The sequence below is a fragment of the Pithys albifrons genome, chromosome 20 (assembly GCF_047495875.1).
Source record: "Pithys albifrons albifrons isolate INPA30051 chromosome 20, PitAlb_v1, whole genome shotgun sequence".
Classification (NCBI taxonomy): domain Eukaryota; kingdom Metazoa; phylum Chordata; class Aves; order Passeriformes; family Thamnophilidae; genus Pithys; species Pithys albifrons.
Genome location: NC_092477.1, coordinates 3,142,601 through 3,170,109, shown reverse-complemented (window position 1 = coordinate 3,170,109; position 27,509 = coordinate 3,142,601). Strand labels below are relative to the sequence as shown.

Sequence of the window (27,509 nt, the reverse complement as noted above, 5' to 3'; positions counted from 1 at the left end):
GGAATGCTGCCCCTTCCCAGGGATGCTGCCCCTTCCCAGGAATGCTGCCCCTTCCCAGGGATGCTGCCCCTTCCCAGGAATGCTGTCCCTTCCCAGGGATGCTGCCCCTTCCCAGGGATTCTGCCCCTTCCCAGGGATGCTGCCCCTTCCCAGGAATGCTGCCCCTTCCCAGGGATTCTGCCCCTTCCCAGGAATGCTGCCCCTTCCCAGGGATTCTGCCCCTTCCCAGGGATGCTGCCCCTTCCCAGGGATTCTACCCCTTCCCAGGGATGCTGCCCCTTCCCAGGAATGCTGCCACTTCCCAGGAATGCTGCCCCTTCCCAGGGATGCTGCTCCTTCCCAGGAATGCTGCCCCTTCCCAGGGATTCTGCCACTTCCCAGGGATGCTGCCCCTTCCCAGGAATGCTGCCCATTCCCAGGGATGCTGCCCCTTCCCAGGGATGGTGCCCCTTCCCAGGGATGCTGCCCCTTCCCAGGAATGCTGCCCCTTCCCAGGGATTCTGCCCCTTCCCAGGAATGCTGCCCCTTCCCAGGGATTCTGCCCCTTCCCAGGGATGCTGCCCCTTCCCAGGGATTCTACCCCTTCCCAGGGATGCTGCCCCTTCCCAGGAATGCTGCCACTTCCCAGGAATGCTGCCCCTTCCCAGGGATGCTGCTCCTTCCCAGGAATGCTGCCCCTTCCCAGGGATTCTGCCACTTCCCAGGGATGCTGCCCCTTCCCAGGGATGCTACCCCTTCCCAGGGATGCTGCCCCTTCCCAGGGATGCTGCCCCTTCCCAGGGATGCTGCCACTTCCCAGGGATGCTGCCCCTTCCCAGGAATGCTGCCCCTTCCCAGGGATTCTGCCACTTTCCAGGGATTCTGCCACTTCCCAGGGATGCTGCTCCTTCCCAGGAATGCTGCCCCTTCCCAGGGATTCTGCCACTTCCCAGGGATTCTGCCCCTTCCCAGGAATGCTGCCCATTCCCAGGGATGCTGCCCCTTCCCAGGGATTCTGCCACTTCCCAGGGATTCTGCCCCTTCCCAGGGATGCTGCCCCTTTCCAGGGATTCTGCCCCTTCCCAGGAATGCTGCCCCTTCCCAGGAATGCTGCCCCTTTCTAGGGATGCTGCCCCTTCCCAGGGATTCTGCCCCTTCCCAGGAATGCTGCCCCTTCCCAGGAATGCTGCCCTTCCCAGGGATGCTGCCCCTTCCCAGGGATGCTACTCCTTTTGGCTGGGAAGTGTCCAGCTGCTGAGGACTGCCTGGAAGCTGCAATCCCCCCATCTTTGTCTTTAGGACTTATGCCAAATAATGTGGGGTCTGTGATGCCTCTTGGCTTTGTATCCAAGTCCAGGCCAAGCACCATCTCTGCAGCCACAGGTGCTCATGTGCTGGGCTCCCTCACTGGTGGGATGTGGAGTGTGTGCTCTGAGCAGCAGAGCCCTGGCAGGACGGGGCCAGCACCACTTTCTCCATGTAGGTGAACAGGAGAGGGTCTTCCAAAGAGCCCCTGATGTTGTAGGTGAAGATCTCAGGGTGTTCTGCATTGTGCCCATGGGGACTTCTCGCCCAGACAGGACCTGGCACTGCTTCCCCTGGTAGGAATCCCTCCTGAGGGCCAACACTACATTTTTCCTACAGTAAAATCAGAAAAGCATCTAAGGAGCAGAAACCCAAATTTTCCATTTGTCAGAGGCCATCAGTAAGGAGCAGGTTTTGCTGCCTGCCAGGTCAGCTCCCAAGGAACATTCTTATGTCTCCTCCCTTAGCCTGGCAAACTTCTCTCCTGGGTGGGAACCTCTTTGATTACCATCTTGTGCTTGTTCATACCCATTTTTTCCCTGTTCTCCTTGTGCCAGCTTTGTTCCTCAGCTTGAATTGCCTCTCCTGGCCCTGTGGGGTGCAGATGGACAGACAGGGTGTGGGTGCTCTCTGTGCTCAGCCCTGTGAGCCCAGCTAAGCTCTGCTCTCTGGGATGGGATGTTCACCCAGGACCTGCGTGTGGGTTCTCCCTCTGCTCCTCTCTGCACCTATTTTAATTTCTGTTAACCTTTATTGAGCACGAGGGACCTGGACAAGCTGTCAGGGCCTCTCTTATTTTGTGTTAGGGATATATCAAAAGAGGAAAAGGTTTCTCTGGCCCTCTTGGCTCAAGGTGGGAATGCAGCCCAAGAACCTGCTGTGAGAGGGGTCCTGTTCCTGCCCACCCAGGTCTGGAGGGAGGTCTCTGCTCTGCACATCTGAGGAAGGGCAACAGGTCTGTCCAAGCAGAGCCCTTGGCACAGCAAATCCCTTCCACCAGCTCTGGGAGGATCAGCTCATCCAACAGCACCTTCCCTCTCTGCTGCTGCCCTGTCCAAGCATGGAATTGCTGCCCAGGCAGTGAGTGTTTCCCTGGGCAGAGCAGGCTGCAGCCCTTTGGGGTCACACAGCCTGCCTGGGGTCTGTGATTTGTGTCTTCACCTGCTTTGGAGGCGTTTGGGAGCAAATGTATTAGGAGGGAAATATCCTGTCCTCATGAGCAGGAGAGGACCTTTCCCACCAATACTCCCAACCCCCTTCTAACAGGGCTAATTTTACCTCAGAAAGGCAGAACTGCCCCTTTTCTCCCCTCCCTCCTCTCTCTGGTGCTGGTGCACCCTGTGGCATTGCCCTGGGTGCTGCCCCTGTGGCAGAAGCAGCAGTGACACACACAGTGCCAAGGCCAGGCTCTGGTGTGACCCATCCCTGGCTGGGCCAAGCCCTGGCCCCACGTGCTGCCCCAGGAGCTGAGCAGCCCCAGCCACCCCAGAGCAGCCCATCCTCCCCCTGAGCTGCCCAGCACAAACCCTCCCCTTCTCCTCCCTGACCCCATTCATTCATTCATTCATTCATTCATTCATTCATTCATTCATTCATTCATTTATTCATTCATTCCTGGCTGCCTCCTGGTCACACCTGGCTGCTCGAGGGCACTTTGCTTTCCTGTTGTAAAGGCTGTTACTGCTCCTGGTGGGGCTGGGCCAGGGTTCCCACAGCCCCAGAGATGTGCAGGCACAGAGGGGTTAGAGCCTTGTGTCCAAAGGCTGGGCTGGTATCTGATCTCCACAGACACAGCTCTCAGTTGAGCCTTGTAGAGTTTTTCAGGGGCCTCAACCCCCATTGTTAAATAAATGACTTCACTGCATCTCATTTTATGGCTTTTTCTTTTCTGGTAGTTTATTTCTCAGTCCTCTTTGTCATGAGTTACAGTTACTGGGTAGATGTGGAGAGAAGGGAAGAGGAGCAGGAGAAGAAGGAGCAACTATATTTACATTAACAATATTTGAACTGTTCTTGTGCAAGAATATTCAAGTTTCAGGAGGGACTGTATTCAGAGCTGCTTTTCCACACAGTTACACACAATCTTAAAACCCACACACCCCCTGCAAACCATCCAACATCACACAGCTATAGCTGATTATCAGGTAATACATATTTCCCCAAATTTGCTACATTAATGTCACTCCCCAGAGTTTCTGCACCTTCATTTCTTGCTTCTGCACCAGCTCAAGGTCTCTGGGCAAATTCCATTCTTGTCTTGGCAGCACCTGCAAACTTGTCTTTGGTTTGCCAGCCTGAAAATGTGTGAATCCCAAAAGAGTGGCAGCATGAAACTGTTCTCACTGTTGTAAACCACTATTAGAGCTGTCCTGCCTTTCCCTTTGAGGGGATTGAGTCCATCAGCAGAAAATTTGCTGATGGCAACAAGTTGGGAGGGAGTGTCGACCTGCTGGAGGGCAGGAGGGCTCTGCAGAGGGATCTGGAGAGACTGGAGGGATGGGCTGATTCCAATGGGATGAAGTTCACCAAGGCCAAGTGCAGGTCCTGCCCTTTGACCACCCCAAGCCCTGCAGCGCTCCAGGCTGGGCACAGAGTGGCTGGAGAGCAGCCAGGCAGAGGGACCTGGGGGGACTGAGGGACAGGAAGCTCAACAGGAGCCACCAGTGTGCCCAGGTGGCCAAGAAGGCCAATGGGATCCTGGCCTGGATCCAAACTAGCGTGGCCAGCAGGCCCAGGGCAGTGACCCTTCCCCTGGACTCTGCCTTGGGGAGGCCACACCTTGAGTGCTGTGTTCAGTTCTGGGCCCCTCAGTTGAGGAAAGAGATTGAGGGGCTGGAGAGGGGCCAGAGAAGAGCAACGAGGCTGGAGAAGGGACTGGATGTGGCACTGAGTGTCCTCTTAAACACCTCCAGGGACAGAGAATCCACCATGTCTTGATCCAACCCCACTGTGATCACCAGCCCAGGGCACAGAGTGCCAGAGTGATCACAGTAGGGTTGGATCAAGGGTTGAGTTTGATAATCAGAGGTCTCTTCCAACCCAGGTGAGAAGAGCAACGAGGCTGGAGAAGGGACTGGAGCACAAGTGCTGTGGGGAGAGGCTGAGGGAGCTGGGGGTGTTCAGCCTGGAGAAGAGGAGGCTCAGAGGTGACCTCAGCACTGTCTGGAACTGCCTGAAGGGAAGTTCTGGCCAGGTGGGGGTTGGTCTCTTCTCCCAGGCACTCAGCAATAGGACAAGGGGGCACGATGGGCTCAAGCTCTGCCAGGGGAAATTGAAGTTGGAGATCAGAAAGGGTTGGAAAAGACCTCCGAGATCATCAAGTCCAACTCTTGGTCCAACTCCAGTCCCTTTACCAGAGCATGGCACTCAGTGCCACGGCCAAGCTCCAGGGATGGGGAATCCACCCCCTCTCTGGGCAGCCCATTCCAATGCCTGAGCACTCTCTCTGCAAAGAAGTTTTTTCTGATATCCATCTTAAATTTTCCCTGGCAGAGCTTGAGTCCATCATGCCCCCTTGTCCTATTGCTGAGTGCCTGGGAGAAGAGTCTGGCACCATCCTCTTGGCACTCCCTTGGAGATACTTCCATGCATTAATAAGTTTCCCTTTCACACTTTTCTTCCCCAGACTAACCAGGCCCAGCTCCTGCAGTCTCTCCTCATAAGGGAGATGCTCCAGACCCCTCATCATCTTTGTGACCTCCACTGTCCTTGTCCAGGCCATCTGCAGCTTGGCCCACTGTCACCTTTTGAAGGGGTGAGAGCCCATGGCTGGCACAGCAGCCCAGGGAGAGGCAAAGGGGAGGCTGGGCAGGGTTTGAGCTGCATCCCTCTGTTAACCCAGAGCCAGCTCATCCCACAGCCACTGTGCCACCTTGGTGCTCTCACTTCCCTCTGCCATGGGCTCAGGGCTTCTGCCACCAGAGCTGACTGTGGGCTGAGGAAACAGAATTCAGGTTGCCCTGGAATGTTTTTACATTTGGAGCTGCAGATCCCAGAATCACAGACTATCCTGAGCTGGAAGGGCCCAAAAGGACCATCCAGTCCAACCCCTGGCCCTGCACAGACCCCCCAACAATCCCACCCTGTCCCTCAAAGCATCATCCAAACCCTCTTGGAGCTCTGGCAGCCTTGGGGCTGTGCCCACTGCCCTGGGGAGCCTGGTCAGTGCCCACCACCCTCTGGGGGAAGAGCCTTTGCCTGAGATCCAACCTGACCCTCCATGCAGTGAGATGGTTCCTCCCACCTCTTTGCCCTCAGCTGCCTGGGTTTGAGGTGGGGCAGCAGGATGTGTTTGACCCTGTGTGAGCCTCGGAGCTGTGGGGTGGGTGGGTCCTGCCCCCCTCACCCTCTCTGTGCCCCCCCACCCTCTCTGTGCCCCCTCACCCTCTCTGTGCCCCCTCACCCTCTCTGTTCCCCCTCACCCTCTGCTCTGCCCCCTCACCCTCTCTGTGCCCCCTCACCCTCTGTTCTGCCCCCTCACCCTCTCTGTGCCCCCTCACCCTCTCTCTGCCCCCTCACCCTCTCTGTGCTCCCTCACCTTTCTGTGCCCCCTCACCCTCTCTGTGCCCCCTCACCCTCTCTCTGCCCCTTCACCCTCTGCTCTGCCCTCTCACCCTCTCTCTGCTCCCCTCATCCTCTGTTCCCCCTCACCCTCTGCTCTGCCCCCCTCACCCTCTCTGTGCCCCCTCACCCTCTCTCTGCCCCCTCACCCTCTCTGCTCTGCCCCCTCACCCTCTCTGTGCCCCCTCACCCTCTCTGTGCCCCCTCACCCTCTCTGTTCCCCCTCACCCTCTGCTCTGCCCCCCTCACCCTTTCTGTGCCCCCTCACCCTCTCTCTGCCCCCTCACCCTTTTTGTGCCCCCCTCACCCTCTCTGTGCCCCCTCACCCTCTCTGTGCCCCCTCACCCTCTCTGTGGCCCCCCTCACCCTCTGCTCTGCCCCCTCACCCTCTCTGTGCCCCCTCACCCTCTCTGTGCCCCCTCACCCTCTGCTCTGCCCCCTCACCCTCTCTGTGCCCCCCTCACCCTCTCTGTGCCCCCTCACCCTCTCTGTGCCCCCCTCACCCTCTCTGTGCCCCCTCACCCTCTGTTCTGCCCCCTCACCCTCTGTTCTGCCCCCTCACCCTCTCTGTGCCCCCTCACCCTCTCTGTGCCCCCTCACCCTCTGTTCTGCCCCCTCACCCTCTGTTCTGCCCCCTCACCCTCTGCTCTGCCCCCTCACCCTCTCTGTGCCCCCTCACCCTCTGCTCTGCCCCCTCACCCTCTCTGTTCCCCCTCACCCTCTCTGTGCCCCCTCACCCTCTGCTCTGCCCCCTCACCCTCTCTGTTCCCCCTCACCCTCTCTGTGCCCCCTCACCCTCTCTCTGCCCCCTCACCCTCTCTGTGCCCCCTCACCCACTCTGTGCCCCCTCACCCTCTCTGTGCCCCCTCACCCTCTGCTCTGCCCCCTCACCCTCTCTCTGCCCCCTCACCCTCTCTGTGCCCCCTCACTCTCTCTGTTCCCCCTCACCCTCTGCTCTGCCCCCTCACCCTCTCTGTTCCCCCTCACCCTCTCTCTGCCCCCCTCACCCTCTCTGTGCCCCCTCACCCTCTCTGTGCCCCCTCACCCTCTCTGTGCCCCCTCACTCTCTCTGTTCCCCCTCACCCTCTGCTCTGCCCCCTCACCCTCTCTGTTCCCCCTCACCCTCTCTCTGCCCCCCTCACCCTCTCTCTGCCCCCTCACCCTCTCTGTGCCCCCCTCACCCTCTCTGTGCCCCCCTCACCCTCTGCTCTGCCCCCTCACCCTCTGCTCTGCCCCCTCACCCTCTCTGTGGCCCCTCACCCTCTCTGTGCCCCCCTCACCCTCTCTGTGCCCCCCTCACCCTCTCTGTGCCCCCTCACCCTCTCTGCTCTGCCCCCTCACCCTCTGTGTGCCCCCTCACCCTCTGTGTGCCCCCTCACCCTCTCTGTGCCCCCTCACCCTCTCTGTGCCCCCCTCACCCTCTGCTCTGCCCCCTCACCCTCTGCTCTGCCCCCTCACCCTCTCTGTGCCCCCTCACCCTCTCTGTGCCCCCTCACCCTCTCTGTGCCCCCCTCACCCTCTGCTCTGCCCCCTCACCCTCTGTTCTGCCCCCTCACCCTCTCTGTGCCCCCTCACCCTCTCTCTGCCCCCTCACCCTCTCTGTGCCCCCTCACCCTCTCTCTGCCCCCTCACCCTCTCTGTGCCCCCCTCACCCTCTCTGTGCCCCCCTCACCCTCTCTGTGCCCCCTCACCCTTTCTGTGTCCCCTCACCCTCTCTGCTCTGCCCCTTCACCCTCTGCTCTGCCCCCTCACCCTCTCTGTGCCCCCCTCACCCTCTCTGTGCCCCCCTCACCCTCTGCTCTGCCCCCTCACCCTCTCTGTGCCCCCCAGGCCAGCTGAAGTTGTCCCTCGAGGTGCGGGGCCGGACGCTGGTGCTGCACGGTGAGTACCCCTGGGGCCATCCCAGAGCCAGGGGGGGACTGGGGAGGGGGCAGCACTTCCATGCCCTTTCTTCAAGCCCTTTGGAGCTCCCTGGCACCTGCTGGGGGCAGCTGTGACACAGTGGGCACTGCTGGCAGCTGTTTGATGTATTCCTGCAGACCTTCATTTCGGGCTGAACACTGTTCTGCATCCACGTGTGCCAATTGTTCTTCTCCAGTTCCATACAAAGAGAAAAAGGGCAAATACAGTTTGGAAAAGAAAATCTAAAATGCTTTATTTCTGCCCCTAAAACCTCATTTATGTTGGCCAAAGCCATTTTTGCCAGGATTTCCAAACCATTCTCTTACCTCCAAATGCTGCAGTTTTTAACACCAGCAATATTTCTTCAACAGAAATATTTCCCCTGGACCTGGATGGGGTTGCTGTTCCTCAAGTCATGTCATGTCCCACTGGGGACAGCAAGGGACACCTGGGACACTGTTCCAGCACAGTCCCAGGGCCCTGGCACTGCAGCTTGGATGGTGATCATGAGAGAGGCCAATGGGAGAGTCAGAACGAGCTCTTTTTTTGGGGAAAAACCTGTCTGGAACTCTTGGAGAGCCCAAGCTGAGATTGCTTTTGTAGAGAAGGCTCTGTGTGTGCTGCTCTCCTGGCACTGAACTCTTTCCATCAAGAGATTGTCAGGGGTTCAAGATAAGGAAATGGTTAAAGAATTAAGGAAAAAGCCAAGAGTCTGAAATGGCCAGAGTGAAAATTCCCCTCCCTGTGAACAGAACAGGCTCATTCCTGCCCTGGATTTGGGCTCTGTGAAAAGGGCAAGCAGGACCCTGGGGATGGCCAAGGCCCCTCCATCCCAGAGACCTTCATGGCAGGGAAGGAGGGGGTGGAAAGGGAATTCTCTTGAGTAACATCCCACCTTACAGCCCAGTCCCTCCCCTTCCTGGAGGGAATGCAAAGGACACAGGGATGGGCTGAGCCCTGGGAGGCTGCAGGGCCTGGCCTGGTGCAGCCCCTGTGCCTGCTGCCCTTTTCTGTCTGTGCAGGCACGTTTTGTAAAGCAGCAACAGCAGGAAAATGTGTTGGGATTATTTAATTTTATTTATTTTTTGCTTTTCCCCTCTCCCTCCAAGCTTGGTGTGGGTCTGAGGGTCTGGCACAGACTTTATCCCAAATCCCACCATCTGGAGCAGCCCCAGCATGGTCTGGGTGGGAGCCACTGGCTGGGTGGGAGCCACTGGCTGGGTGGGAGGCACTGGCTGGGTGGAAGCCACTGGCTGGGTGGGAGGCACTGGCTGGGTGGGAGCCACTGACTGGGTGGGAGCCCCTGGCTGGGTGGGAGCCCCTGGCTGGGTGGGAGCCACTGGCTGGGTGGGAGCACCTGGCTGGGTGTGAGCACCTGGTTGGGTGGGAGCCACTGGCTGGGTGGGAGCACCTGGCTGGGTGGGACCACTGGCTGGGTGGGAGCACCTGGCTGGGTGGGAGCCACTGGCTGGGTGGGAGCCACTGACTGGGTGGGAGCACCTGGCTGGGTGGGAGCACCTGGCTGGGTGGGAGCCACTGGCTGGGTGGGAGCCACTGGCTGGGTGTGAGCACCTGGTTGGGTGGGAGCCACTGGCTGGGTGGGAGCCCCTGGCTGGGTGGGAGCCACTGGCTGGGTGGGAGCACCTGGCTGGGTGGGAGCACCTGGCTGGGTGGGAGCCACTGGCTGGGTGGGAGCACCTGGCTGGGTGGGAGCCACTGGCTGGGTGGGAGCCACTGGCTGGGTGTGAGCACCTGGTTGGGTGGGAGCCACTGGCTGGGTGTGATGCTGACTCCAAAGGAGTGTCTGGAAAGAGGGAAATGATCCAGCAAAGGGGCAAAGGAGGCTCAGGCTCTGGGGCTGCACATGGTGGGTGCTCAGGGCACTCGGTGTGGGTGCTGTGGGCTGACCCATCCTCCTGTTTGATCCTCCACCCCAACACCCTTAACTCCAGCACATGGAGGAGGAAGCCCTTGGTGCAGCCTGTCCTGGAGGGACCTTACAAACTGCTTCCTGCAGCCCCAGAGGGTCTTGCAGAGCTCCTTTCCCCCCGTGCTCTGGGGTTTCTGTCAGCCTGGCTGTGTCCATCAGGGGCACAGTCTGTGGCACTGCTGCCTGGCTGGGCTCATTAGCAACGAGCTTGGCCTCATTCTGCCAGTCCATGCCCTGCTGCCCAGGCCCTGCTGCCCATCTCCTGCCCCCAGGCAGCCAGGGGGGCCTGTGCCCTGATACTTAACTTGATGACATATTTGGCCTCGGGGTGGGGAGCCCAGAGCTGGGGCAAGTCAGGCAGAGGGAATGCAATTTGCCATCCTGCTGCTGCCACCCTTGCCCTCGGGGGCCTGTATTTATAGCAGGGCTGTGTTAGAGCAGAGATGCCACAAACCCCTTGCCCTGTGTGGGGGTGCCCAGTGAGGGCAGGGAGCTGGGCAGGCATGTGCAGGGGGCTCTGGGGTGGCAGGAAGGTTTGGTCTCACAAGGAGGGGAGCAGAGCCCTGTGGAATATGAAGATGCCTTTCCTGCTGCTCTGGGATGTGACCATTTAATTTCCTTTCCAGTCATGGAAGCAAAAGGTCTGATGGGAGCCGAGTGCCGTGAGTGTGACTCCTACGTCAAGGTGGGTTCTCCTGGGGCTCTGCTCAGGCAGCTCTGAGCTTTTTTGGGATTTTGTGGTTGGCTCCTCTAAGCATGCCCTGGGCTGTTTGTCCCTTCCCTTTCCTGCTCTGTCCTGGATGAGCATCCCCAGCATGCAGGATGGCTTGGGGGGTTTTTTGGAGTAGAAGACCCTGCTGAGGGTTGTGTCAACCATTCACTGCAAGAACATCCCACTGGGTACCCAGGAGCTGGTGGGGATAACTGTTTGCCAGCACAGTGTGGCTCTGGGCTGTCCCAGGGGTCACCTTGGCAGGCTGTCCTGCTGTTCTCAGTGCAGCAAACATCAGCCCTGCACAGGGCTGTGAGTCAGAGACCAGCCAGCAACACTTGTGGACACCAGTCCTTGGGTTCTCTGCTCTTTCCCTCCCCTCCCCTGCCCCGAGCGGTTGTGAAACACAATCACTTCACAGGCATAAGGGTGCAGTGATCCAAAGCACCCACTAGCACAGCCCAGCTGGGGCTCTGAGGCTCAGCCATCCATAAAGGCAGCTGTGCCAGGCTCCTGCCACGGCAGCACAGAGCTGGCAGCTGGTGCCAGTGCTTGCTCTGGGAGGGTTAACACGCTGCTTTTTGCCTCCTGAAGATGTCCATGGTGCCCGATGCTGGCTGGAAATGCAGGCAGAAGACCAAGACTGTGCCAGACAGCAACAATCCTGTGTTCCATGAGCACTTTGTTTTGTGAGTATGGCAGGGCAGAGGGAGCCCTGGCCCACCCCCCAGCACTGTGCTCACCCTGGGCTGTGGGCACCCACGTGGCTGCTGCCCTGGCACTCCCTCTCCATGCCAAGACCCCGTGTTTGCTTCTGCATTGTGCTCTACAACAAACACTCCTCATGCATGAGCAGCTCTGCTGCTGAGATGAGGAGTGACAGACATTATTCTGCTGGGTTTTGTAGCTGAAATGCCTTGAACTTTTGGGCAGAGCTCTGGGGAGGCTGTCAGAGCTGTCAGCACACAGCATGGTTGGACTTTCTTGCTGGGCAGGAGTTGGACAAACACTCTCCATTTCCTAGACCCTGCACCTGCAATAGTGGGGGCATCAGTATGAATGAGGAAGGTAAAAGGATTTCCTTAAACTCCAGCATGTCTGTGCATGGGGAAGGAGCTGCATGACTTAGTGTTTTGGTAGAGCTGGTCATTGCTGGCTGGGCCAGCCCTCTGCCCCAGGCAGTGTTTAATTTGGCACAGGGTGGTTGTTTCAGGGCATGAACTGTGGCTTGTCCCTTCCATTTACCCATTGATGCTGGATGTGTGTGTTTCTGTAAAGTTATTTTTCCCCTTAAACCACTCGTGTGGTGCCCCCAGTGCCTGCCCAGGAGGGGTCCCAGCCCTTGGCAGGTGTCCTGTCCATCAGGGGGGAGTCAATTAGTGCAGCAGAGGCTGTTGGAGAGGCTGCTGTCTGGGGTGGTGCTGCAGGGGCAGCCCTGGCTCTCAGGGGTCTCCAGCTGGGAGGGCAGCCCTTGTGAGAGCTCCTGGGGAGGGTCTGTGCTCATGGACTGTCCCCTCTGGTTGTCACAGCCCAGTGCGAGAGGAGGATGAGCAGAAGCGTCTCCTGGTCACAGTGTGGAACAGAGAGAGAAATTCCAGGTGAGGGGCTGCCAGCTGCCATGGGATCTCCTGCAAAGGGGGCTCTTGGGGCACAGAACCTGCTCTGGCCACCCAGCCTGAGCTCCTCCAGTGCCCTGGCCCTCGAGGGCTGGCCCTGCTCTCAGAGTGCCCTGCAGGGACACCCCAGCTGGGGTCACACACATGGGCAGCTGGTGCTGGTAACACCTTGGCATGGGCAGGCTGGCACAGAGGAAATCCTGTCCTGGTCACTCTGTTGCCATTGCTGCTGGTTGGTGACCATGGGCTGGGCCAGCATTTAAACCCCTGGAGCCACTCATGCCTTCATTACTGGCCAAAGGCAAGTGGGGCTGAGCCCCGGGATGGGAACCTTCCCTCCCTGTGGGGCAATGCAGTGAGGGGGAAAGCCCAGCACTGAGGGGTCTGGCACCTGGCAGGCTGTGCCACCTGCCTCCTCAGCCAGGCTCCTGCCAGCAGCAGGCAGGCTGGAGGTGACAAGGATGCTCTGGCCCAGCCCATCCTTGCCCTGCTGCTCCATGTGGGTACACTGGGCTTGCCCAAAGCATGGAGCAGGAGGGGCACTGCCATGGGCAGGGGTGTTTGTGGGCTCCCTGAGAAGGGCTGCAGGGTGGATCTGGTGCTTCAACAAGTGTGTGGTGATGGTTCCTGGCTCTCCCACAGGCAGAGCAAACTGATTGGCTGCATGAGCTTTGGTGTGAAGTCCCTCCTGACCCTGGACAAGGTACCTCTGTGCTGGAATGCCACCTGTGGGGCTGGGACCTGGCTCTCTGGGGTCGGTGGGTGGATGTGGTGCACCCCTGAGGCAGGAGCAGGTTTCTCCCACCGTGGGAGAAGGTGCTCAGGGAGTTGCCTGGTCCCATTCCCAGCATGGATGGCCTTTGTGAGGCTGGTGTTAGTGGGATTGCTGGAAGCAGGGCTGGGAAGGCTGTTAGAGGAGCATCCTGGCACAGGGGACTGTCACTCCCTTCTGCAGGGACACAGAGCAGAACTGGGGGGCCAGAGAGGTGACCCCAACACGTGCTGCCTGCCCAGCTCCCAGCAGGGCTGTCTGGGGGGCAGATGGGGCCAGCCCTTCTCAGCTGGCCTGGGTCATATCTGCCACCTGGTCCTTCCCCCAGAGGGTGGTGGGCACTGACCAGGCTCCCCAGGGCAGTGGGCACGGCCCCAAGGCTGCCAGAGCTCCAGGAGTGTTTGGATGATCCTCTGGGGAACAGGGTGGGATTGTTGGGGATGGGCCTGTGCAGGGACCAAGATTGGATTCCATGGTCCCTGTGGGTCCCTTCCAACTCAGCATATTCTGGGATTTGTCCAAGGAGGAACCCACCCCAATTCCCTGTACTCGCCACCATCATGGTGGGCAGAGGGCAGAGGTTTTGCTGCTCCTGGAGGAATTCTGGAGCAGGGAATGCCTGTCCCTGCTGCCCTGGGTTGGTCACAGTGCTGCTGCCCCAGCCTGGCCACCGCTCGCCAGTACAGCTGGCACGGCAGGTGTGCCCTCCCCGGGCAGCCCGGGGGGCTCCTGCAGCAAAGGGTTCCCAGAGAACCCCTGAAACATGGGAATGTTTCATCCCAGTTGGGCATTCGGTGCCTGCACAGCCTGGTCATCCCTCTGGACAGCAGAGCAAGCTGGAAGGGTTTCATGAAGGGTTAGTGCATCACCTGAGCTCACAGAATCACAAAATATCCTGAGCTGGAAGGGACCAACAAGGATCATCAGTCCAACTGCTGACCCTGCCCAGGACAACCCAACAATCCCACCCTGTCCCTCGGAGCATTGCCCAAACACTCCTTGGCTTTTTAAATTTACACCCAAGAGGAGTGGAGATTCTCTTCATAGCAGGAGGTTCAAAAGGAGCTGCTGGTGGCAGTGACCTGAGAGAGGTGAGAGGTAACTCGAGCGTGGCCTCCTCTGAAACTCAGACAAGGGAGGTGCAGCTGTCCCAGAGCAGTGAAGATAATCAGGGAGAAGAGCTCTGAACTGCAGCTCTCCCCAGGAGGGGCCTCTACCCTGGTCATGCTTGGCCTCCCAGAGATGCCCCTTCCCTCTCTGGTTGGGCACAGTTTCAGTGTCATTGCACACAGAGCAGGTGGAGTGTCCCTGTCAGAGCAGCCACACACAGCCCTGGCTCTCACTGGGGTGGGCTGAGGGTGCTGGGGACGTGTGGTCCTCCTGGGACCTCAGCAGGGCTGAGAGGAGCTGGCCCTGTCCCGTGGGTGCTGCATGAGGCTGCTGGACATCCCACCCTCCCCTTTCCTCTGGTTCCTTGGTGGGGATTTAAAATGCTTGTTTGAAACTGGGCCCCTTCCTCTGGGACCCTCGTGCAACCCCATCTGACTCCTGGTCTTGGTGCTCCTGGAGCAGTGGGGGCAGTGGCAGCTCCCTGGGAGAGAGGAGAGGGGTCACCGAGGTCACCTCTGTCCTGTGGGCTGCCCTGGCCATGTGGATGGGCCAGGGGCAAAGGGACCCCACTGCAGAGCTCCTGCCACTGCTGAGGGCTGGTCTGGGCATCCTCCTGTGGTGACATGGCTGGAATCACAGAATCATAGAATTGATTGGGTTGGAAAAGCCCTCTGAGATCATCAAGTCCAACCCTTGGTCCAACTCCAGTCCCTTTACCAGATCATGGCACTCAGTGCCACGGCCAAGCTCAGCTGAAAAACCTCCAGGGGTGGGGAATCCACCTCCTCTCTGGGCAGCCCATTCCAATCCCTGAGCACTCTCTCTGCAAAGAAGTTTTTTCTGCTCTCCAACTTCAATTTCCCCTGGCAGAGCTTGAGCCCATCGTGCCCCCTTGTCCTATTGCTGAGTGCCTGGGAGAAGAGACCAACCCCCACCTGTGTCCTCCCTGTGACACTGCTGGCTGCTGCAGACACCAGAGACAGGTTTACTGGAGACCAGCTGTTCTTCTGCACTTTGTTCTTCTCTAAAAAGCTGGAAGTTTGTAACTTCAGCAATGCTTGATCCCTCCTTGCAGGGAGGATGGAATTTTAGCTGTCCTAAACTCTGGGCTGTGTGTCTGTGTGTGAGAAGGTCTGAGCCCCTCTGTGTGCTGTGGGTGCTCCAGGGGCAGCTCCTGCTCTGGGACCCCTCTGGGGGTATGGGCTGAGTGAAATGGAGGTGAGCACCTGGTCCTGCACCCACAGCTTCTCCCCTCTCCCCAGGAGATCAGTGGCTGGTACTACCTCCTGGGGGAGGACCTGGGCAGGACCAAGCACCTGAAGGTGGCCATGAGGCGGCTGAAGCAGAGCACAGGTGTGTCTGCCCTGGGCAGGTCCCAGGGAGTGTTGGCAAGGCTTGGAACAGCAGTCAGCCTGGTGGGGGGCAGCCCCAGCCCCACTGCACCCTGTGCCCCCATGGGCACTGCTCAGCCCTGTGATGCTCAGGGGGCACTGGCATCCCAAAAGCTGGTGTGGGTGAGACCTTGGCTGGTTCAGCAGGCTCTGTTTGTTCTTCAACCTCCCTCCTGCTCACCTGGGGCTCTGTGGGGATCCTGACATTGCTTGGCCTTTCCTCAGGCTCACTCCTGCCTCTCAGGCTTGGGGCTCAATGCTGTGGCCATGCTCTTTGGTTCCTGGGCTCTGTGCAGGATGCTGGGGAGCTTTTTCTCCTGCCTTGGTCTTGCTGTGCTGCCAGGGTGTGTGGAGGAGGTGGGGCTGGCACAGGGCAGGGTGGGACAGTGTGGGTGCCCCAGGTGTGCACCCACCCTTGAGCTGCTGCCTGCAGGGGATGTGCCCGTGTAAAGATCCTACATGTGGTGTGTAGGTGCAGCATGGAAGGAAAGGGATTGTCAGGAGTTAAGTGCCTTCACACTGCTAAGAGCTTTTCCCTTTTTATATTTTTTATTTTGTATTTTAGAGCTGGTACTGGGAAGTCAGAGTGCAGCTCAGGAGGGCCAGGATGCTGTGAGTCTGAAGCAGCTGAAGGTGGGTCTGAGAGGACTGTGGAGATGTGGGGTCAAGAACCTGCATGGGGAGATTGCAAAGCAGTCAAGGGACAGTGTGTTGGTGAGGGTGATGCCAAGGTGAGCTGTGCCACCCCCTGTCACACCGTGGCCATTCCAGGCAATTTGTTATCCCCATCCAACCCCACCTGGTGGACGTGGGTGATGTGGTTGCCAATCATAGAATCAGTTGGGTTGGAAAAGACCTCCGAGATCATCAAGTCCAACCCTTGGGCCAACTCCACTGTGATCACCAGATCATGGCACTCAGTGCCACGTCCAGTCTCATCTTAGAAACCTCCAGGGATGGGGAATCCACCCCCTCTCTGGGCAGCCCATTCCAATCCCTGAGCACTCTCTCTGCAAAGAATTTTTTTCTGCTCTCCAACTTCAATTTCCCCTGGCAGAGCTTGAGCCCATCGTGCCCCCTTGTCCTATTGCTGAGTGCCTGGGAGAAGAGACCAACCCCCACCTGTGTCCTCCCTGTGACACTGCTGGCTGCTGCAGACACCAGAGACAGGTTTACTGGAGACCAGCTGTTCTTCTGCACTTTGTTCTTCTCTAAAAAGCTGGAAGTTTGTAACTTCAGCAATGCTTGATCCCTCCTTGCAGGGAGGATGGAATTTTAGCTGTCCTAAACTCTGGGCTGTGTGTCTGTGTGTGAGAAGGTCTGAGCCCCTCTGTGTGCTGTGGGTGCTCCAGGGGCAGCTCCTGCTCTGGGACCCCTCTGGGGGTATGGGCTGAGTGAAATGGGGGTGAGCACCTGGCCCTGCACCCACAGCTTCTCCCCTCTCCCCAGGAGATCAGTGGCTGGTACTACCTCCTGGGGGAGGACCTGGGCAGGACCAAGCACCTGAAGGTGGCCATGAGGCGGCTGAAGCAGAGCACAGGTGTGTCTGCCCTGGGCAGGTCCCAGGGAGTGTTGGCAAGGCTTGGAACAGCAGTCAGCCTGGTGGGGGGCAGCCCCAGCCCCACTGCACCCTGTGCCCCCATGGGCACTGCTCAGCCCTGTGATGCTCAGGGGGCACTGGCATCCCAAAAGCTGGTGTGGGTGAGACCTTGGCTGGTTCAGCAGGCTCTGTTTGTTCTTCAACCTCCCTCCTGCTCACCTGGGGCTCTGTGGGGATCCTGACATTGCTTGGCCTTTCCTCAGGCTCACTCCTGCCTCTCAGGCTTGGGGCTCAATGCTGTGGCCATGCTCTTTGGTTCCTGGGCTCTGTGCAGGATGCTGGGGAGCTTTTTCTCCTGCCTTGGTCTTGCTGTGCTGCCAGGGTGTGTGGAGGAGGTGGGGCTGGCACAGGGCAGGGTGGGACAGTGTGGGTGCCCCAGGTGTGCACCCACCCTTGAGCTGCTGCCTGCAGGAGATGTGCCCGTGTAAAGATCCTACATGTGGTGTGTAGGTGCAGCATGGAAGGAAAGGGATTGTCAGGAGTTAAGTGCCTTCACACTGCTAAGAGCTTTTCCCTTTTTATATTTTTTATTTTGTATTTTAGAGCTGGTACTGGGAAGTCAGAGTGCAGCTCAGGAGGGCCAGGATGCTGTGAGTCTGAAGCAGCTGAAGGTGGGTCTGAGAGGACTGTGGAGATGTGGGGTCAAGAACCTGCATGGGAAGATTGCAAAGCAGCCAAGGGACAGTGTGTTGGTGAGGGTGATGCCAAGGTGAGCTGTGCCACCCCCTGTCACACCGTGGCCATTCCAGGCAATTTGTTATCCCCATCCAACCCCACCTGGTGGACGTGGGTGATGTGGTTGCCAATCATAGAATCAGTTGGGTTGGAAGAGACCTCCGAGATCATCAAGTCCAACCCTTGGTCCAACCCCACTGTGATCACCAGATCATGGCACTCAGTGCCACGGCCAGTCTCATCTTAGAAACCTCCAGGGATGGGGAATCCACCCCCTCTCTGGGCAGCCCATTCCAATGCCTGAGCACTCTCTCTGCAAAGAATTTCTTTCTGCTCTCCAATTTCCCCTGGCAGAGCTTGAGCCCATCGTGCCCCCTTGTCCTATTGCTGAGTGCCTGGGAGAAGAGACCAACCCCCAGCTGGCCAGAACTTCCCTTCAGGCAGTTCCAGACAGTGCTGAGGTCACCTCTGAGCCTCCTCTTCTCCAGGCTGAACACCCCCAGCTCCCTCAGCCTCTCCCCACAGCACTTGTGCTCCAGTCCCTTCTCCAGCCTCATTGCTCTTCTCTGGCCCCTCTCCAACCCCTCAAGATCTTTCCTGAACTGAGGGCCCAGAACTGAACCAACCCCACACTTGCTCCCCGTTGCCTCAGGGACCAGTTTTCTAGTATATTCCCACATGGAGGCAAAGCAGCAGGCTGGGAGCAGTGGCACCAGGCTGGGAGCAGTGGCACCAGGCTGGGAGCAGTGGCACCAGGCTGGAGTAGTGGCACCAGGCTGGAGTAGTGGCACCAGGCTGGGAGCAGTGGCACCAGGCTGGGAGCAGTGGCACCAGGCTGGAGTAGTGGCACCAGGCTGGGAGCAGTGGCACCAGGCTGGCACCATCCCTGGCTGGCTCCGTGTCTGCTCCTCTGCTCCCTCCAGGGCCGTGTGCTCCGGGAAGGGAAAAGCCCACGGTGGAGCCTCAGTGATTTATAGGAAAGGCAGGGATGGGAAACGGGAACACAAACACACGCTCTGCATGGGAAATGGGGCGCGGCGGCCGCCGAGTTATCTGTGCGAGTTCCGCCCGCGCGTCCCTCGGTGCGCTCGCAGGACGGAGCGGCACAAACAAAGCCAGCGCCCCTCTCCTCCCTTCCTCCGCGGCAGCCGCCGCAGACTTGAAAGGTGGTGGCTGGGAAGGAAGGCTGATGCTCCTTCCAGCCCCGTTCCCATTCCCTGCCCCATTCCCAGGACCATTCCCAGCACCATTCCCAGTCCCAGCCCTAGCTCCAGCCCCATTCCCAGTCCCATCCCCATTCCCATTCCCAGCTCCAGTCCCAGCCCCATTCCCATTCCCAGCCCCATTCCCAGTCCCAGTCCCAACCCCATTCCCATTCCCAGCCCCAGCCTCAGCCCCATTCCCATTCCCAGCCCCATTCCCATTCCCATCCCCATTCCCATTCCCAGTCCCATCCCCATTCCCATTCCCATTCCCATTCCCAGCCCCAGCATCAGCCCCATTTCCAGTCCCAACCCCATTCCCAGTCCCATCCCCATTCCCTTTCCCAGCCTCAGCCCCATTCCCATTCCCAGCCCCATTCCCATTCCCATTCCCAGTCCCATCCCCATTCCCATTCCCATTCCCAGCCCCAGCATCAGCTCCATTCCCAGTCCCAACCCCATTCCCATTCCCAGTCCCATCCCCATTCCCTTTCCCAGCCTCAGCCCCATTCCCATTCCCAGCCCCAGTCCCATTTCCATTCCCATTCCCAGCCCCAGCCCCAGCTCCAGCTCCAGTCCCAGCCCCAACCCCAGCCCCGGCTCCATCCCCATTCCCAGCCCCATCTCCAGCCCCATTCCCACCCCTAGCCCCAGCCCCAGCTCCAGCCCCATTCCCATCCCCAGCTCCAGCCCCATCCCCATTCCCAGCTCCAGCTCCGGCCCCAGCCTGGCAGTGTGGCTGGTTGGGATGATGCTCCTGGAGCAGCCCCGGGCAGCGCTTCCAGTGGCTCCACCACGCTGCGAGTCCTCTCATAGTGCTGGGGCTCCTCAGCTGCCTCCCCTGCCTCCCCTGGCCCTGCCACCCCATCTGCTGTGTGAGGGAACCCAGAGTTTGGGTTCCCTCCAGCCTTTTCTCCCTTTCCCATTCCCCTGTGGGGTGTGGATGGTGTTTTTTTCTCCATTGGATCCCCATCTCCCTGGAGTTGGAACCCAATCTCCAAGGAGTTGTGCCTAATGCTGGCAGTGGGGCTGCACAGGGCAGGCTGAGCCGTGCTGTGTGCCCTGCCGTGTGCCCTGCCATGTGCCCTGCCGTGTGCCCTGCTGTGTGCCCTCTCTGTGCCCTTCCATGTGCCCTTCCATGTGCCCTGCCATGTGCCCTGCCATGTGCCCTGCCATGTGCCCTGCCATGTGCCCTGCCGTGTGCCCTGCTGTGTGCCCTCTCTGTGCCCTTCCATGTGCCCTTCCATGTGCCCTGCCATGTGCCCTGCCGTGTGCCCTGCCGTGTGCCCTGCTGTGTGCCCTCTCTGTACCCTTCCATGTGCCCTTCCATGTGCCCTGCCGTGTGCCCTGCCGTGTGCCCTGCCATGTGCCCTGCCGTGTGCCCTGCCATGTGCCCTGCCGTGTGCCCTGCCATGTGCCCTGCCATGTGCCCTGCCGTGTGCCCTGCTGTGTGCCCTCTCTGTGCCCTTCCATGTGCCCTGCCATGTGTCCTGCTGTGTGCCCTGCCATGTGCCCTGCTGTGTGCCCTGCTGTGTGCCCTCTCTGTGCCCTTCCATGTGCCCTTCCATGTGCCCTGCCGTGTGCCCTGCCGTGTGCCCTGCCGTGTGCCCTGCTGTGTGCCCTCTCTGTGCCCTTCCATGTGCCCTTCCATGTGCCCTTCCATGTGCCCTGCCATGTGCCCTGCCGTGTGCCCTGCCGTGTGCCCTGCTGTGTGCCCTCTCTGTGCCCTGCCGTGTGCCCTGCCATGTGCCCTGCCATGTGCCCTGCCATGTGCCCTGCCGTGTGCCCTGCTGTGTGCCCTGCTGTGTGCCCTCTCTGTGCCCTTCCATGTGCCCTTCCATGTGCCCTGCCATGTGCCCTGCCGTGTGCCCTGCCATGTGCCCTGCTGTGTGCCCTCTCTGTGCCCTGCTGTGTGCCCTGCCATGTACCCTGCCATGTGCCCTGCCGTGTGCCCTCTCTGTGCCCTGCTGTGTGCCCTGCCATGTGCCCTGCCGTGTGCCCTCTCTGTGCCCTGCCGTGTGCCCTGCCATGTGCCCTACCATGTGCCCTGCTGTGTGCCCTGCCGTGTGCCCTGCCATGTGCCCTGCCGTGTGCCCTCTCTGTGCCCTGCCATGTGCCCTTCCATGTGCCCTTCCATGTGCCCTGCCATGTGCCCTGCCATGTGCCCACTCTGTGCCCTGCTGTGTGCCCTGCCATGTGCTCTGCTGTGTGCCCTCTCTGTGCCCTGCCGTATGCCCTGCTGTGTGCCCTGCCGTGTGCCCTGGTGTGTGCCCTACTGTGTGCCCTCTCTGTGCCCTGCTGTGTGCCCTGCCGCGTGCCCTGCCGCGTGCCCTGCCATGTGCCCTGCCATGTGCCCTACCATGTGCCCTCTCTGTGCCCTGCCATGTGCCCTGCCGTGTGCCCTCTCTGTGCCCTGCCATGTGCCCTTCCATGTGCCCTTCCATGTGCCCTGCCATGTGCCCTGCCATGTGCCCACTCTGTGCCCTGCTGTGTGCCCTGCCATGTGCTCTGCTGTGTGCCCTCTCTGTGCCCTGCCGTATGCCCTGCTGTGTGCCCTGCCGTGTGCCCTGGTGTGTGCCCTACTGTGTGCCCTCTCTGTGCCCTGCTGTGTGCCCTGCCGCGTGCCCTGCCGCGTGCCCTGCCATGTGCCCTGCCATGTGCCCTACCATGTGCCCTGCCGTGTGCCCTGCCATGTGCCTTGCTGTGTGCCTTCTCTGTGTGCCCTCTCTGTGTGCCCTCTCTGTGTGCCCTCTCTGTGTGCCCTGCCGTGTGTCCTGCCATGTGCCCTGCCATGTGCCCTCTCTGTGCCCTCTCTGTGCCCTCTCTGTGCCCTGCTGCTGGCTCTTCTAAGAGTTTCTCTTGTCTTTAATTCCCAAATTCCACCATGGCTGCAGCTGAGTTGACCTCTCTGCTTCCCGCTCCATGTCCGTATGAGCACAAAGCATTGGGATGTGCATATCCTCTGGGGCTGTGCTTTCAGAAACAAACTCTGCTTTTTCTTTTTTTTTTTTTAAAAAGCCCCAAACCTGTTATGTTTTATGAGTGTGAGTGGCCTGTTGAGTGGAGTGAAGCTCCCACAGCAGTGCCTGTGAAACGCCGCTCGAACATCCTCCAAAGTGTTTGTGAGAACGTTGCAATAACACAAAGTGCTCCATGCCACGGGAACAAAAGCCACATCAACAGAGCAGGGACTGGGGAATACTAAATAGTTGACAGGAATTTTAATATAAAACTCTCCCCCCTCCTTGTCAGCGAGGGTTTTCAGGAAGCCTCTGGCTTATCGTGGCGCGGCACACGGCGCAGGCAGGGGCCGGGGAGGTGAAAGGTGGCTTCCTGCCATTCTTCTCGGGAGCTGGGTTCCCATGGGCGGTCATGCCACTCTGCCTGGGGCTTGTCCCACGCTCGGGAAGAGACCTGGAGCTTGGGATTACAGGGGAACAGCACTTGGATGGGCTGCTGGTGCTTGGGGGCTCTCCAGCCATGAACCGCTTCAATGGACTCTGCAAGGTGTGCTCGGAGCGCAGATACAGGCAGGTGGGTACCCCCGGGGAGGGCCCTGTGCCAGCCTGGCAGCGTGCCTGGCACCCTGGCAGCAGTGTAGCAGTGTCTCTGGGTTTTCTTACCACTGCTGGGCTCTGGGTGTGTGCTGCTTCTGGGGTGTCCCCCTTGCTGTCGTGATAATATTGGGAATATGGGTGTGTGTCTGTGGCTGATCTCTGCCTGCTGCTGCAGTGCAGAAATGGGGAGAGAGGGCTATTTTTAAATATATTTTATTTAAATGCAAAAATACCTTTACTGTGCAACTTGCAGGCGGCGTGGTGACAGCAACAGAATGAAGTTGCAAGGTGTCTTCATTTCCCCCTCATCAGAGGACAGGCAGGCACAGCAGGCTGCTGCTGTCTGCTTTTAAGTTGTCTCAGTGTATCTGGGAGCCAACAGCAATTTGCTTTCTGAGGAGTAGCTTTCTGTGCTCTGGAGAAGCTCCAGGTCTCTTGGACCTGCCTGGTGTGCAATGCCAGGTGATGGTTTCCCATGTGCACATCCCAGTCTCCTGCCCTGATGAACAGTTTTTCCCTCTGTGGTGTGGGTTGGGATTCCCAGCTCAGCCTCAGCTTCTCCCTGCACTCCTGTGCTCATCTCTCAGGTTCAGCTGAAGCTGCTGTGGGGAACAGTCAATATTTGGCCTTGCAAAAGCAGCAGCTTAACCCAAACTGCCCAATTCTTGCTGGGGCTGTAGTGGCCATCCCGTGCAGGAATTCTGCTCTGCCTTCTGTTGGTGACCACTGACTCTGGTTTGTGTCTTAAACCCTCTCAAGGCTCTGTTTTGACAATTTCTTCTGCACTTTTTGGACAAAGTTTGGGTACAACGAGCCTCTGTGGGCTGGAGTCTCTCCCCACCTGCCACCACCCTCCTCCCAGCTTATGCCAGACACTCCGAGTTCTTTGTTTAGGGGACAGCAACAAAAACTGGCAAAAAATCGACTGGCTGTGATGGCTGTGGTGGTGGGAGCTGAGGGAAAGGATCCATCAGCAGGGAGAAGCTGCTCTTGAGTGGCACAGGGAAGGGGTCTCTGTTGGTGGGGGACAACAACTATCCAGATTCAGTAGAAGGAATGGCAGACCTCAAAGTTCAGGGCTGGGAAGGGTCTGTGGAGTGTCCGTGGTGGGAGAGATGCTGGGCTGGCTCCTGAGGTGCTGCAGAGCTCACATGCCCTGGCTTGGCAGTGGAGATGGAATCACAGGCTACAGAATATCCTGAGCTGGAAGGGACGCACAGGGATCACCGAGTCCAGCTCCTGCTTGGGCTGAGCTGGGAGGTGGTTCAGAAGTTCAGAGCCACCTGCTCAAGGATCCAATGGATTCCAGAGAGAAAAGGACTCAGTGTAGTGGGACTGAACCTGTGTTTGATCCTGCCAGGCAAAGCCAGTTTCTCTTTTGGAGCTGATTTTATGCTGAGCCATCAAGCAGGGAGAAGATGCAGGGAAATGAAAGCTCCCTGCTTTTGTAAAGGAGCGAGGAACCAGATCTGCTCCTTGGCAGCTTCTGCTGGATTCCTTGTCTTCTCTCTCACTCCTTGTTCTCAGAATAGTACAGGTCAGATGTTGGCTTTTCAGTTTTCTTTTCTCTGTCAGTAAAACAAGCATCTTGAGTAACGTCCTGGGGGCTAATCAGGTATTTACAGGATCTGTCATGCTGAGCTGCTGCTGGAAGCCAACGTCAAAAAATGAGTACAATTTCATTAATAAGCTCAATGCTCCTCGAATCAGGAGCAGGAACGAGCCTAAATCAGCACATCATCCATCCCCTCCAAACTCAGAGAGGGAAAACACTCAGCCCAGGGCAGGGGGTGAGGCAAGTGGAGCCTGTGCCAGCACAGATGCCCAGAGGACAGAGCGTGCCGAGCCTCACAGCCCCCTCTGGAGCAGGGGAGAGCTGCTGGTCCTGTATTACCCAACAGGAATTGAAAGCTTGAAGTGTCTTGCTTAGAGAAGTCGTGTCAAAAATCGGTGTCAGAGCCACAGTGCCAGGTTTTGCTTTCTAATGGCTTATCAGAGCTTTCCTTACACTTGCAAGAGTTGGGAGCAGAGACTTGTGTGTGTTCACTTCACATTCCTTTTGTGGCATTCCATAGATTTGGCATTGCATTTTGGCTGGATTTGGCATTGCTTTTTAGCACCTCTTCCACCTCCCTTTGGCTGCAGCAGGGAGAGACCCACTGTCCATGAGGGTGCCAGTGACAGCCCTTCCCCATGGCAGTTCCTTCTCCAATCACAGAATCCCAGAATATGCTGAGTTGGAAGGGACTCACAAGGGTCATCCAGTCCAACCCTCAGCCCTGCACAGGAGTCAAGAGTCACACCCTGTGCCCCAGAGCATCATCCAAACCCTCCTGGAGCTCTGGCAGCCTTGGGGCCGTGCCCACTGCCCTGGGGAGCCTTGTCAGTGCCCACCACCCTCTGGGGGAAGAGCCTTTCCCTGAGATCCAACCTGACCCTGCCCTGGCACAGCTCCAGCCATTCCCTGGGTGCTGTCCCTGCCCTGGCACAGCTCCGGCCATTCCCTGGGTGCTGTCCCTGCCCTGGCACAGCTCCAGCCATTCCCTGGGTGCTGCCCCTGCCCTGGCACAGCTCCAGCCATTCCCTGGGGGCTGTCCCTGCCCTGGCACAGCTCCAGCCATTCCCTGGGTGCTGTCCCTGCCCTGGCACAGCTCCAGCCATTCCCTGGGTGCTGTCCCTGGTCCCCACAGAGCAGAGATCAGTGCCTGCCCCTCCTCTGCCCCTGCCCAGGAAGTTGTCCCTGCACTGAGGTCTCCCCTCCGTCTCCTCTTCTCCAGCTGAACACCCCAAGTGCCCTCAGTGCCCTCACTCGCTGCCCCTCCAGGCCCTTCCCCATCTTCATATCCCTTCTCTGTCCCTCTGCAATGGCTCAATATCTCTCTTCCATGGGGGAAATGCCGTGTCCCTGCATTTCCAGAGGCATTGGGGCAGTGTGGGTGGGGGTGGCTCCTTCCCACTGACCAGGCTCTGGTGTCTCCCCCCAGATCACCATCCCTCGAGGCAGTGATGGCTTTGGCTTCACCATCTGCTGTGACTCCCCAGTCCGTGTGCAGGCTGTGGACTCTGGTAAGGGATCTGATCATGTTTGTGCCTCTTGGTTTGAATGACTCTGCTCCTTTTTTACTTCCTGTGATTCTGAAGCTCCCACACCATGCAGGACTCTGGTTACCTCTAAGAAACTTCACTTAATGAATTCTCTGTTGCCTCTAATGAGGTCAGAGGCCACTGGGTTTACACTGTGCCATTTTTCTGCCAGTGTTCTGCAGTAATTTGCAGAGATTTTGTTCCCTTCCCTTTCCAACCTGAGAACTGTCCAGCTGGTTGGGAGATCTGTGGAAAGCATGTGGGATTGGGGAGGGTCAGACAGGACACAGGGCTTGTGGGAACCCTCAGTGGCTGGTGTAGATCCTCTTGCTGTGGACCTGTGGGATGGACTTGGTGTCTCCATTGTATCCTGGTGCTCCCCACTGCATCCCAGGAAACATGGAAGTTCAAATAGTAGCTCTGGGAGAGCATTTATGGCTCTGTCCTGGTGCTGGGTGTGTGTGAGCAAACAGGAAGGTGAAGCTCCAGCTCACCCGGCCCCAACTGTATTTCCAGAGGAACAGATGGGGTATGGAGGAGTGAGTGGTACAAGCTGTGAGGTGTCTCCAAGCCCCAGCGCTTCTCTTCCCACTTCAGCTCAGCTCCCTGTCCAGCAGGTGACTGGAATTTGTCTCCTGCAGGTGGCCCAGCAGAGAAGGCAGGTCTGCAGCAGCTCGACACGGTGCTGCAGCTCAATGAGCAGCCTGTAGAGCACTGGAAATGTGTGGAGTTGGCTCATGAAATCCGGTGAGTATTTCCCCCAAACTGCAGCGCAGGGCGCTGGGAGAGGCGCTTGGAGGGAGCCCGAGGTGGAGCAGCAGGAGCTGTGAGGAAGGGAAAGGCTCTGAGGGATGCAGGACACTGGGGAAGGATTTTCTGGAGCAGAAAAAGGATGCAGGGGTGGGGAGCGAGGACAGGGGCAGGGGCAGAGGGAGGGAGTTCTGCAGGACCCGTGCCTGGCAGAGTGGCGTGGGTGCCTCTCCCTGCTGCCCCACCTCTGAGCTGCCCCGTGTCTGGCAGGAACTGCCCCACGGAGATCATCCTGCTGGTGTGGAGGCTCGTCCCGCAGGTGAAGCCGGGCCACGAGGGCATGATGCGCAGGGCATCCTGCAAGTCCGCCTACGACCTGCAGTGCCCGCCCAGCAAGCGCGAGAAGAGCTGCCCCGCCGTGCCACCCGAGCAGCGCCGCAGCTGCCACGTCCTGTGCGACGGCAGCGACCGGCTCCTGCTCGACGGCTGGGACAGGTACACGGAGCTGGGCAAGCGGGGCCCGAGCACGCTGCCAGCCCTGCCCAGGGTGCCCTCCGCCTCGGACCAGAACTACATCATCCTGACGCCCCTGAACCCCGGCAGCCAGGTAGGGCTGCCCACGCTGGGGGCTGTGTGTGCCCGCGGGCTGGGTGTGCTGGAGCCTCTCTGGCTCGGCTGTACCAGCATCTCTGAGTGTTTGCCAAGAGCATGTGCCACCTGTACGAGCCACACCTGTGCCCCTTGGTGCAGCTTTCACTGTTTTCCCAGAATATTTCCCGCTATACTGTAGGGCTGGGGAGGGACAGCTCCGACCTCTGCTCTGTGTGAGCAGGGACAGCAACCCAGGGAATGGCTGGAGCTGTGCCAGAGCAGGGGCAGCACCCAGGGAATGGCTGGAGCTGTGCCAGGGAAGGGACAGCACCCAGGGAATGGCTGGAGCTGTGCCAGGGCAGGGACAGCACCCAGGGAATGGCTGGAGCTGTGCCAGGGCAGGGACAGCCCCCAGGGAATGGCTGGAGCTGTGCCAGGGCAGGGACAGCACCCAGGGAATGGCTGGAGCTGTGCCAAGGCAGGGACAGCACCCAGGGAATGGCTGGAGCTGTGTCAGGGCAGGGACAGCACCCAGGGAATGGCTGGAGCTGTGCCAAGGCAGGGACAGCACCCAGGGAATGGCTGGAGCTGTGCCAGGGCAGGGTCAGGTTGGATCTCAGGGAAAGGCTCTTCCCCCAGAGGGTGGTGGGCACCGACCAGGCTCCCCAGGGCAGTGGGCACAGCCCCAAGGCTGCCAGAGCTCCAGGAGTGTCTGGACAACACTCTGAGGGACAGGGTGGGATTGCTGGGGTGTCTGTGCAGGGCCAGGGGTT

General features: G+C 59.1%; 1 protein-coding gene across 4 annotated transcripts in view; it reads left to right on the top strand.

Annotated features, from left to right (window-relative positions):
• The window catches only part of RGS3 (regulator of G protein signaling 3), a 111,581-nt gene that overhangs the window by 8,353 nt on the left and 75,719 nt on the right, over nt 1-27,509 (top strand). The window contains exons 4-16 of one of the 4 annotated variants that reach the window (XM_071574380.1): nt 7,675-7,725; nt 10,303-10,361; nt 10,983-11,077; nt 11,918-11,986; nt 12,647-12,707; nt 15,149-15,239; nt 15,843-15,910; nt 16,727-16,817; nt 17,421-17,488; nt 22,007-22,288; nt 25,296-25,377; nt 26,037-26,142; nt 26,416-26,752. In XM_071574380.1, coding sequence (XP_071430481.1) covers nt 7,675-7,725; nt 10,303-10,361; nt 10,983-11,077; nt 11,918-11,986; nt 12,647-12,707; nt 15,149-15,239; nt 15,843-15,910; nt 16,727-16,817; nt 17,421-17,488; nt 22,007-22,288; nt 25,296-25,377; nt 26,037-26,142; nt 26,416-26,752 — 1,460 coding nt within the window. Of the gene's footprint in view, nt 1-7,674; nt 7,726-10,302; nt 10,362-10,982; nt 11,078-11,437; nt 11,457-11,917; nt 11,987-12,646; nt 12,708-15,148; nt 15,240-15,842; nt 15,911-16,726; nt 16,818-17,420; nt 17,489-22,006; nt 22,289-25,295; nt 25,378-26,036; nt 26,143-26,415; nt 26,753-27,509 lie in introns of those variants that run through there. The other 3 variants (XM_071574381.1, XM_071574382.1, XM_071574383.1) reach the window with 3 other exon arrangements.